General features: G+C 35.9%; 1 protein-coding gene across 2 annotated transcripts in view; it reads right to left on the bottom strand.

Moving 5' to 3' along the window:
• Window positions 1–13139, bottom strand: part of PAFAH1B1 (platelet activating factor acetylhydrolase 1b regulatory subunit 1) — a 76076-nt gene that overhangs the window by 3778 nt on the left and 59159 nt on the right. For both annotated transcript variants that reach the window (XM_049636788.1, XM_049636789.1), the window contains exons 6-9: window positions 7908–8076; window positions 5398–5500; window positions 4411–4639; window positions 1017–1118 (exon numbers count right to left, since the gene is read on the bottom strand). In XM_049636788.1, coding sequence (XP_049492745.1) covers window positions 1017–1118; window positions 4411–4639; window positions 5398–5500; window positions 7908–8076 — 603 coding nt within the window. The remainder of the gene's footprint in view (window positions 1–1016; window positions 1119–4410; window positions 4640–5397; window positions 5501–7907; window positions 8077–13139) is intronic.

Genomic DNA, 13139 nt, shown 5'->3' with positions numbered 1-13139 from the left:
CAAGAGCCGCATGCTCTACCGACTGAGCCAGCCAGGTAGCTCTGCAGATCACCTTTTTAAATAGTGATACAGTGTATCTGAACTCAGCTCAGAATACTGTTAGAGGAGAGTTTAATTTTCTAATCAATTCTTGATGATACTTCCAAAGTGTCTACCATATCTTACAGAGACCATCACTTCAAGGTATGGTTAGTACCTAAAACGTCTCTAAAACAAACGGATGCCAAATTAAAAAAATTGTTAATTAACAAAAATTGTTAATGCCCACAGATCCCCTTATTGCTCCCTTAGGCAAATAAAAATGCCCACAATCTTGTACTATCATTTATATATCCTAATATTAAATTCTGGTGCTCCTGAAAATGAAATCAACATTTCTAAGCCGTAAAGCTAGGTAACAACATTAACGTCATAATGGCAAAATAAAACAAATAAAGAAGAACAAATATGTCAATAAGATTCATATTAAAATTAAATACAGTGAAATACAGAATCAAACACTTTAAAAAATGAATGGGTCTGTAATAATACTATTTTTCCCCATAGGAGATATAGAATTTTTAAAGATAAAGTGAGCTAGGATCTCCCTCCTAGCATTAATGGCTTTGTAGATCCTTTTTATAACATGACATTCTACAGGAGTAATTTTCTTTTATCTTTTTAAGTGTTTATTTCTGAAAGAAAGAGTGCAAGTGGGGAAGGAGCAGAGAGAGGGACCGAGGATCCGAAGCAGAGAGCCTGATGCGGGACTCAAACTCATGAAATGTGAGATCATGACCTGAGCCAAAGTTGGAAGCTTAACCTACTGAGCCATCCAAGCATCCCTACAGGAATAACTTTCATTTCACTGTTAACAATGGAATTACAAAAGTTTAAGAAAAATTATCTTTATAAAGAAGTTATTTTAAAGCCTGGACTAATTCAGATTATTTAGTAAGATATCACAAGGCATCTAACCCCCCAAAATATAAACACAGTAAGCTTCAAAAGAAGCAGTTAATATTATGCAAACTTACTAGGGTCATAAGGCACATGCCAGTACTGACGTCCCACATCTTAATAGTCTTGTCTCTGGATCCAGACAGTAAGAATGGCCCAGGCTTGCCGCTTTTTTTAGTCTATAGAAAACATACAAAAATTAAGTTTCCCATGTAAGAAGTTAAGTGAAGACTTTAGACGACTTCTAACAATGATCTATATTTTCAATTTTACAGAAATGCAATTTTGGGAGACAAATAAATATTGTGTATGTTTACTATACACAATTTGATACTGAGATACATATACATGGTAAAATGATCATCATAATCAGGTTAGTTAACATATCCATTGCCTCGTATAACCATCCCCCACTTTAGAGCTACCCTTTTAGCAAATTTCACGTATATACAACACAGTATTGTTAACTATAGTCACCAAGCTGTACAATTAGATCTCCAGGACTTACTCATTTTATTTTCCTCTATCGAAATACACAAGTCTTTTTTGACATATGTAGGCTACACAGGAAGGACCCAGATAATATGAAAATAGAAAATCTCCATTTAGGTTAAGACTCAGTTTCTATAACACTAACAGATGATAAATTTATTGCTCAAGACTTCTGGAATCAAGAAAAAAATTGAAAACTAATTCAGTCTTTATATAACATCCAAGCCAGAATCAACTTTATGACATGGTAAGTAACCACCACCAGAGGGCAGTAAAAAGAATTTGAAAATGCAACCAAACAGCCAGCCAAAATTTAAGAGATTACTACAGAAGTTTCATTTCAGAAAACTAATTTTGGGGGGTGAAGGGTGGGGGTAGGGGAAGAAGATTCTTTTCATTCACTTATTAAAATATAATTAAAATATCCACGATAGGACTGTCTCTATAAAAAAGGAACATGGTCAATTTTGGCTCATATAATTTATTCAAAGAAACAACAGTCTGTAATTTATTATTAAGTTATTAATCATAAATAATGAAATCATGAAAAGTAAAAATTAAGAACCATGACGAAATATAAAACTCCTGAGTAGAAAGCCCAAAAGACTCCACCAAAAAATTTCTAGAACTGATAAGCAAATTCAGTAAAGTTGCAGGATACCAAAAAAAAAAAAAAAAAAAAAAAAAAGTACAGAAATCTGTTGCATTTCTAAAAGCCAATAATGAAGCAACAGAAAGACAAATTAAGAAAACAATCCCATTTACAATGGCACCAAAAAATAATAAGATACCTAGGAATAAACCTAACCAAAGAGGTGAAAGATCTGTACTCTGAAAACCAGAAAACAGTGGTGAAAGAAATTGAAGACAACACAAAGAAATGGAATGACATTCCATGTTCACAGACTGAGCACATATTGTTAAAATGTCTAAAAAGACCCCAAACAGCCAAAGCAATCCCGAAAAAGAACAGCAAAGCTGGGGAGGCATCACAATTCCAGACTTCAAGTTTTATCACAAAGTTGTAGTAATAAGCAAAACACTATGGTACTGGCACAAAAATAGACATATAGATCAATGGAAAAGAATAGAAAATCCAGAAACAAACCCACAATTATATGGTCAATTAATCTCTGACAAAGCTGGAAAGAATATCCAAAGGGAAATATAGTCTCTTCAACAAATGGTGTTGGGAAAACTGGACAGCAGCATGCAAAAGAATGAAACTGGGCCACTTTCTTACACCACACACAAAAATAAATTCAAAATGGATTAAAGACCTAAATATAAGATCTGAAATCATAAAAATCCTAGAAGAAAACATAGGCAGTAGTTTCTCTGACACTGGCTGTATCACCTTTTTTCTTTTAAATAGGTCCCCTGAGGCAAAGAAAAAGAAACAAAAGCAAAAATAAATTACTGGGACTATATCAAAATAAAAAGCTCCTGCACAGCAAAGGAAACAATAAAACAAAAAGGCAACCTACCGAATGGGAGAAGGTATCTGCAAAATGACATATCTGATACAGAGTTAGTACCCCCAAAATATAAAGAACTTCTATAACTCAACACCCAAAAAAAAAAAAAATCCAGTTAAAAAATGAGGTGACATGAACAGACACTTCTCCAAAGACATACAGTTGGCCAACACACGTATGAAAAGATGCTCACCATCACTATCATTAGGGAAATGCAAATCAAAACTACAATGAGGTATCCCCTCACACCTGTCAGAATGGCTAAAATAAAAGACACAAGAAACAACAGGTGTTGGCGAGGACATAGAGAAAGGGGAACCCTCTTGCACTATTGGTGGGAATGCAAACTGGTGCAGCCACTCTGGAAAACAGTATGGAAGTTCCTCAAAAAGTATAAAATAGAACGGCTTATGATCCAGTAATTGTAAATTGTACTACTGGGTATTTACCCAAAGAATAGAAAGAAAAGAAAAGAAGAGAAGAGAAGAGAAGAGAAGAGAAGAGAAGAGAAAAAAGAAAGAAGGAAGAAAGAAAGAAAAGGAAAGAAAGAAAGAAAGAAAGAAAGAAAGAAAAAAAAGAAAGAAAGAAAAAAAAATTCCACTAATTCAAAGGGACATACATGCACCCTTACAGCAGCATTGTTTATAATAGCCAAGCTATGGAAGCAACCCAAGTGTACATCAACTGATGAATGGATAAAGAAGATATATATACATACATACACACACAATGGAATATTATTCATCCACAAAAAAAGAATGAAATCTTGCCATTTGCAATGACATGGATGGAGCTAGAGAGTATAATACTAAGTGAAATAAGTCAGAGAAAAACAAATATCGTAAGATTTCACTTGCATGTGGAATTTAAATGAGCAAAGGAGGGGAAAAAAGAGAGCAACAAACCAAGAAACAGATTCTTAACTATAGAGAACAAACTGATGGTTACCAGACGGGAGATGGGTGGAGGATGGGTGATTCAAATAAAAACTTAAAACACACAAATAAATAAAACTCCAGACAGATTCAGCTAGTGCTTCTAGTGATCAAGAGTATCAAGAGGCCTTCATATGAAATAATTCTGTTTAAAATAAATATTTAAATACTGAACTGCATTCCACCATAAATTTATAAATAATTACGCTCATTAAAGAAGGCTATTCTTCTAAAAGATAACTTTTAACTTCTCCCATAAGTTTTATTTTGCACCAGTTGCTATACTCTTACAACAACGGCGTTTCTTATAAATTTAATGACCACTTTTACTCTTCAGGCGGGTCCACCATCCCCAGCCCAAATCACAGGTCAGCTGACAGCAATAATAATCACTAGTTAAAAAATATAAACATTTCTGCAAGTTCGAAAGAGTAAAGAGTTTCAAGATTCAGAATTCTGGGATACAGATTTTTCAATGCATTAACTGCCCTGAAACTGAGAATCAGAAGTTATCTAAGATTCTGATACCAGCAATCAAATCATGAAATGATATATAAATCACATACCTCAGATCCTGTTGCTTCAGAGATGGAAGAATATGAGCTTTCTGGAGCCCAGGAAATACATTCTACCACATGCTCATGTTCTCGAAGCTCAGCCTTGCATTCCTTTGTTGCTACGACCCATACGCGCACGGTCTGATCATTTGAACAGCTGGCTATCAGAGTGCCATCCTGATTTGGCCGCACCATACGTACCCATTCTCTGTGTCCTGTGAATGTCTTCACACAGTAGCTGTCAAAACAAATAATAATCTACATCATGAATGGCAATCACTGGGATACTTCCCAGGAGCAATATAAAACTAGCTACGTACGTACTGGAATAAAGAGGACGGCACCATGTTAGGGTAATCATATGTGAGTCAGCACAATAAATGTACATTCATGGTTAATGAAAGATGGGGACAGGCCGGAAAATCAAACATCAGTCAAAATAAGCTGATGGAAGTATCATTAAGGAGCTAACCAATCAACACATTCTAGAAGGTAAAATATAGAGAGAAATAAAATCTTCTAAAACTAAACACACACAATAAACCTAACAAAAATATTTATAGCTTTGTTGAGACAAAGGCATACTCTACTAATCTGGGTAAAACTACTTAGTAGTAGGTTAAGATTTTATTATAACAATCATGTGGGATTCTAAGCACAACCAAATTAAGCCTAACAGGGGCCTACCTGCACAAATGTTATTTACATTTTATTTCAACCCATAGAGAAATCACCTAAAAGAAGACCACAGAGATAATAAGCCATTGCATAGAAAATGGCTCTCGAGGACACGAATTTTTTTTTTTTTTTTTTTTTAATAATTTTCTCTATTCCTTTTTGGGAAACATTTAGAGATTCAAACCTCATTTTACAGTATATAACACAACCAGCACCATAATTATTTTGGGTTAAAGTCAAAATAACTGGTTCAGAACACATTTTGTTTGGTTGTTTAATATCTCTTTAGCTGACACCATTTCAACCAAACCTACTTACCCAGTTTGCACCTCCCACATTTTTATAGTTTTATCCCTTGAGGCAGACACTATATGATCTCCATTGGGCATGATGGCTACTGAAGAGACATTGTGGTCATGGCCTAAAACATAACACAGCAATGTATTAAGTGATCTATAGCATAATTAAATCTCAGTTTACCATGAGATTTCACCATGGGATTTCAAATACCACAGCAACTTTAAATACACTGGGTTTTAATAAATTTGATAAGAAACTTTGGATTTACACACAAAAAAGTTTAGGAATTAGCAACTTAATAAAATAATCCACAATGAAATAGCAGCTAGCTATTAAAATAATAGCTTATTAAAATAATCCACAATGAAAAGCAGCTAGCTCAATTTAGGACCACAAAACTGTTTTAACATCAGTGTCATTAGCATTTGGATGTATTAATATGCTGAATGTTTATATATGAACAGTAGAAAAACACAAAAATTTCCATGGTTGATATCCTAAGATATAAATTGGAGATAAGATTTACAGAGCTAAACAGAAGAATAAGAAAAATGGAGATTTGGTTTCATATTTAAATTTTTTAAAAATGTTTTTATTTATTTTTGAGACAGAAAGAGAGCATGAGCAGGGGAGGGGCAGAGAGAGAGGGAGACACAAATTCCGAAGCAGGCTCCACGCTCTGAGCTGTCAGCACAGAGCCTGATGCAGGGCTCGAACTCCCAGACTGTGAGATCACGACCTGAGCCAAAGGCGGACGCTTAACCAACTAAGCCACCCAGGTACCCCACATTTGGTTCCATATTTAAAACAGTGGTCCAAGGCATCTGGGTGGCCTAGTCGGTTAAGTGTTTGACTCTTGATTTTGGCTCAGGTCATGATCTCATGGTTCGTGGGATTGAGCCTTATGATGGGCTCCTCTCTCCCTCTCTCTCTGCCCCTCCTCCACTCACTCTCTCTTCTCCCTCAAAATAGGTAAACATTTCCCAAAAAAATAGTGTTTGAAAAATTTTGTTGTTGATGTTAATGGGGGTAAAAAAGAAATGCATTATTCTATATGCATTATTCCTAATTAGTTATCCTTTGTGGAAAAAGCCCTAGAGAATCCTCATAAATATCATTATTTTAAGGAACATATACAATGGTTAGAAAGAACTCTTTTTTTTTTTTTTTTAATGTTTATTTATTTTTGAGAGAGACAGAGTGCTAGCAGGGGATGAGCAGAGAGAGACGGAGACACGGAATCTGAAGCAGGCTCCAGGCTCTGAGCTGTCAGCACAAAGCCCCACGTGGGGCTTAAACTCACAAAGTATGAGATCATGACCTGAGCCAAAGTCAGATGTTTAACTGACTGAGCCACTCAGGCACCCCAAGAACTCTTCTTAAAAAAAAATTGTTTTTGAGTATAGTTGACACATAATGTTACATTAGTTTCAGTTGAGAAGTTTATACATTATGCTATGTTCATCACAAGCGTAGTTGCCATCTGTCACTATACATTATTACAGTGTCTTTAACTATATTCCTCATACTGTGCCTTTTATTCCCTTGACTTACTCATTCCATAACAGGAGGCCTCTATCTCCTACTTTCCTTCTTCATTAAGTCAGAGCAACAAGACACAGGCTACTTAAAGAAACATAAACACTAGTTTTTAGGAAAGGATTCAACAGAATTCCTTTAACTGGTAAGTTTCCCCATTTAATTTGGGGGGAAACACACCCTTCAAATTACACTTCCTATGTAAACACATAGCTTACATCACTGAATTATCTATTAAAAAAAAAACCAAAAACTTTTATTACCAACACAGAATGTATTCCTTATACAAAATCCAAACGTTCAAATTTTATCATGGTCAACGAAACAACAAAAATCCTTATTTAGTGAGCACCCCTTATGTGCCAGATACTAAACCAAGATGATTTATGTATATGATCTCATTTTATCCTCACAACAATCCTATGACAGGTATTATTACCTCTACCTTGCATATGAAAGAAGCTGAAATTTCCCAATGCCACAAGTAAACAAGTAGGGATCTGAACCCAGATATCTGATTCTAAAGCCCATGTTCTTCCCACAAAGCCCAAGTGCCTCAGAGAATAGTCTCTATGACAAGAACCAGGAAAGCAAGCTCACATTCTACAGTGTATGTACAACATTATAAAGTGAGCAAGAAATGCTAGGTTCCAGCTTTTACTGTATCTACTTTCTATGAACTTGTTTCCCAGGTGAGAAAACAAAAAGCAAAACAAAAAATTCCCCAATAACTTCATTTTTCTTATCCAAAAATATTCCTGAAAGCGAATTAAGTATTTTATATAAACCACTAAGAGATACTTAAAACCTTATAATTGAAACAACTCTCAACTACTGTGGTTTATCCACGGGCTACACATCATATGCTCTTCCACTGATACAATTAAGAATCGAATGCAGGGAACCCGCACACTATTAGAAAACAATATTCTTTTCTCTGGAATGTCACATTACAAATCACTATCAAAATATTATCCTCTACCCCTTACCGTGCATGGTTCTGATGCATTCAAAGCCCTGAAAATCCCATAGTTTAATGGTCATATCTGCAGAACAGGAAGCCAGAAGCTTGCCACTGTGGTCAAACGAAATATCCTGTACAGAGTCTGTATGCCCCTTAAGGGTTCGCTCAAAATCTCCAGTCTCATAATCCCACACCTGTCAAATAATCAGAAAGTTAGTTAACATCAACCCATCCCTTCTTTCTTGTTTCACATTAGCACTCAGCAGGCCACTATGAGCAAGTGACAAAGGGTAACTATCTTAGAAATAGCAATCTTCAAGTGTAAATTGGTCTTTTCTCTATAGAGAAACTGAAGTTGTAATTACTAAAACACACTTCTAGTACATCATCTATCATATACCTAATAATACTAGCAGGTAGGTATATAAAGCCAAAAGACAAAGTCCATTCCCAGTCTGACAGGAGACAACAGCCATGTAAACAAATAAATTTAAGGAGTTAAGTTCTGGGGGGTGGTATTCGGGGACAATAAAAAGTGTTCAATTCTTTTTTTTTTTTTTAATGTGTATTTATTTTTGAGAGAGACAGTGCAAGTGAGGGAGGGGTCAGGACAGAGCCCAACATGGGGCTCAAACTCCAACAGCGAGATCATGACCTGAGCTGACACTGGACGCTTAACTGACTGAGCCACCTAGGTGCCCCAAGATTGCTCAATTCTAATACACAGCAGAACTCAGACATCTAAGAGGCAAAGGAAAGACTTCACAAGATGTTACTGCCAATGAATAAGTAAATTAACAAACGCATTACGTCATTTTGATGCAAAAATGGGAAGCCGCTGCCACATCTTTTAAAGTTAGTTTTTTCTAAGATAATGGAAATAATGAGCTATCAAGAATAACTATTAGAAACAGACCTCAAGAACATACTAAACTTTCATTCTGGTGGCCAAATGTAGTCAATCTTTACCCAACACCAATTACATGCTCTAAAAATCAAATGATTGATTCCATTCTTCCTATAATTTATCATTAAACCTATTATGGGTTCAAATTTATCAGTAGTAGGATATATACCAACCAATTTAAAGAAACTTAGAAAATGCATTTTGAAACCTTGGAAACAATCTATCCAACATTAGGGGAATGGCCAAGCAGATACAAGATTTGCAATTATAAGGAACTTATGACACACACGTAATATAATAAAGTAAAAAAGAATACAAAAACCTCACCTAAGAAAAACCATCTTCTAAAACCCATTTCTTTTACAGAAAAATGTACATACTCTTCTTAATATAAACAGAGTTTTTGATCATATATTCAAGTACTTCTACACAGAAATGACTTCTAATTTTGCACATATTTTGTTACATTCATTCTTAAGTATTTTGGGGTTTTTTTGATGCGACTGTGTGACATTTTCAATTTTTAATTTTCAAATTATTCATTGCTACTTTATAGATATACAATTACCACTTGAATATTAACCCTGCATCCAGTGATTCTGTTAAATTCAGCCATAGTTCTAAGTAGCTTTTTTGTAGATTCTTTGGGTTTTCTACATAGAAGATCATGTTGTCTACAAATACACAGTTTCATTTCTTCCTTCCCAATCTGTATGGTTTTTATTTTTCTTCCTTACTGTGCTGGCAAGGCACTCTTGTACAAACATGAATATAAGTATGTTTGACACTGAACACCCTGGCCTTGGTTCCCAATAAGGGAGGGAGCATTCAGTTTTCCACCAATCCTGCACTCTGGGATAAACCCTACTTGGGTCATATTAATTAACCTTTTTATAAATCGCTGGATTTAACTTGTAATTTGTTAAGGATTTTGCATATGTGTTCATGAATGATACTATACTGGTCAATAATTTTTTTTGTAAGATTTTTGTCCCATTTAGTTTAATTTTGACACTAAGAATTCAGTGAATACCTGACATGCTAAAAATAAATAAGGTGGGATCAGTTAACTTTCCTTCCATGCATTTGTCAAATAACATTAGAGCATTTTCTCTAAAATAAATATATCCAGAAAATGAACTGGGTCTCTTCATAAATGGTGAGCAAACAAGGCATTTTAGTTATAGTTTGTAAATATCAAGAATTAGTAAGAATTAATTTTATTTTTCCTTTACTTGATATTTACCTTTTGTATGATCACAAAATAAATGCTCATGATAAACCATTTATAATGTACTTACATAAAGGCAATAAAAAATATCCATTATCCTACCCAAGGCATGGTTTTTCCACTTTCTACGTTATTTTTAAGCATAATGACGGTGTTGTACTTCATTACCCCATTTTCCCTTTGCTTCTCACCATGAGGATTTTTCCATACAATTAAAAACTTGACAAACATCTTTTTTTTTTTTAAGATTTAAAAAAAAATTTTTTTTTTTTAATGTTTATTTATTTTTGAGACAGAGAGAAACAGAGCATGAGCAGGGGAGGGGCAGAGAGAGAGGGAGACACAGAATCTGAAGCAGGCTCCAGGCTCTGAGCTGTTAGCACAGAGCCCGATGCGGTGCTCAAACTCACGAACTGTGAGATCATGACCTGAGCCGAAGTCGGACGCTTAACCGACTGAGCCACCCAGGCGCCCCTTAAGATTTTATTTTTAAGTAATCTCTACACCAATGTGGGGCTCAAACGCACAACCCCAAGATCCAGAGTCGCAGGCTCCGCCTAATGAGCCAGCCAGGCACTGCACCCCCACTTTTGGGGCAAACACCTTTTTTAAAGGAATTCCTGTTGCTGGCTAAAAATTTTCATTATCACAGAAAACATTCTGTAAGCGAAAATCTGGTGAAAAAGAATTTTGGGTCAAAAAATATAAACTTAAAAAAAAAAGTATCAACTTTTTAGGGGTGCCTAGGTAGGTCCAGTCAGCTGAATGTGCAACTCTCAATCTCGGGATTGGACCCCATGTTGGGTGTGGAGATTACTTAAAAATGAAATTAAAGTAAATAAATAAATGACCTTTCAGAAACTTAAATGATGAAATTAAAAATACTATTATGAATTATTCCAAATATCTATCCTCCATTTTCCCTAAAGTTTAAAGGTTGGTGATGTAAATGAATTACTCTGAAACAAAAACAAAAACAAACAACAAGAAAAAAACCCAAAAAAAAAAAAGCCCACACCAAACCTGTTGTGTTTACCAAATGTACAAGGGACTTAATATAAGATTTTTTTTTTTAATGTTAATTTATTTTTGAGAGAGACAGAGATAGAATGCGAGTGGGTTAGGGACAGAGAGAGAGAGAGAGACACAGAAGCAGAAGCAGGCTTCAGGCTCTGAGCTGTCAGCACAGAGCCCGACGTGGGGCTTAAACTCACGGACCACGAGATCATGACCTGAGCTGAAGCCAGACACCCAACCGACTGAGCCACTCAGGCACCCCTAATAATAGATTTTTGTTGGGGTGTCTGGGTGGCTCAGTTGGTTGAGCATCTGACTCTCAATTTCGGCTCAGGTCATGATCTCATGGTCCTGAGATTAAGCCCCTAGTCGGGCTCTACACTGGGTGTGGAACCTTTTTAAGATTCTCTCTCCCTCTCCCTCTGCCCTTCCCCCATGCACTTGCATGATCCCTCTCTCTCTCTCTCTCTCTCTCTCAAAACTAAACATTAAAAAAAAAAAAGCACCCTAAAACTTCCATTTGTAAATTTTATTTTTTTAAGTAGGCTCCACACTCAACATGGGGCTTGAACTCAGGACCCTGAGATCAAGAGTCACACATTATACAGAGCCTGAGCCAGCCAGGCACCCCAATTTGTAACAGGTTCATTCAATATATATATATATTTTTAATGTTTACTTATTTTTTAAAAAGAGAGAGCATGAGTGGGGGAGGGGCAGAGAGAGAGGGAGACACAGAATCCGAAGCAGGCTCTAGGCTCTGAGCTGTCAACACAGAGCCCGACATGGGGCTCGAACTCACAGACCGCGAGATCATGACCTGAGCTGAAGTCGGACACTCAACCGACTGAGCCACCCAGGCACCCCTCAATAGATGTATTTTAAGATGGCACGTTAACAATTTTGTTTATACTTTTATACCACTGATACAAAATTCACCCTTATGCCTCATGACAGCAGTATAGTTTTATAGTACACAAGACTATCATGAAATCAGTAATTTAAATTCATGTCTACTTATATTGGAAAAATACCCAATTGGTCACTGTATTAAGTATTTTCAGCCTACACCATATACATGTGATTTTAAGACTCTTTTCCAGTTACTCTGCCGTCCACTGCATGGATCACCAACCCACAGGATGGAAGGAAGCCACTGATTTAGAAACTAAAGCAACCACATAAGGAAAACATAAAACAATGTTTAATTTGAAGAACAAATTAAGTATAGTCACGTTTAAGTCATTCCTGTATTTTATGCTGGGCTGCTGCTAAGTGACATATGTCTAGTCTTAACAAACTGATACTCGTTAAAAAAAAAAAACACAAAACCTGATACTCATGTTTTCTTAGTTATACCTCTATAAATGAAACTTCTTAAAATCTAGAACTTAATCTGAAATAAGCCTTAAAACAGAGAAATCTACAGGCCCCTGAGTGACTCAGTCAGTTGAGTGTCTGACTCTTGATTTTGGCTCAGGTCGTGATCTCACCATCTGTGGGAATGAGCCCCGTGTCAGACTCTGCACTGACAGCACAGGACCTGCTTGGACTTCTCTCTCCCTCTACCCCGCTTCCGTGCTCTCTCTCTCCAAAATAAACAAATAAAATTAAATGAACGAATAAATTAATTTACCCAAACCTTTCAACTATATTTTACTTAGCTTTCTGCAGATAGTTTATACAACTGTCACTGCACTACGTCTGAATCAAAGGGAATTATAAAAACAACCTTTTTCTGGACAAAAAGATAAAACATTAGGAGCACTTGTGTGACTCAGTCGTTAAGTGGCCAAGTCTTGATTTTAGCTCAGGTAATGATCTCACCGCTCATGAGTTTGAGCCCTGCATTGGGCTCTGTGCTGACACTGTGTAGTCTACTTGGGCTTCTCTGTCTCCCTTACTCTCTGACCCTCCCTCTCTCTCAAAAATAAATAAAAGACATTAAAAAAAATTAGTACCAACACTGGATTAAAAAAAAAAAAAAAAAAAAGAACACTGAAATGTGTACACTTCCTGTAAAAAAAATAGAAAAATGAGAGAAATATATAACTTACAAAGTGAAAACCTCCCATATTCCCACACCCCTGAAGAGAACAAGC

The sequence above is a fragment of the Panthera uncia genome, chromosome E1 (genome assembly GCF_023721935.1).
Source record: "Panthera uncia isolate 11264 chromosome E1, Puncia_PCG_1.0, whole genome shotgun sequence".
NCBI lineage: Eukaryota > Metazoa > Chordata > Mammalia > Carnivora > Felidae > Panthera > Panthera uncia.
The sequence above is the reverse complement of the archived record's forward strand: the minus strand, read 5'-3'. Positions and strand labels throughout refer to the sequence as shown.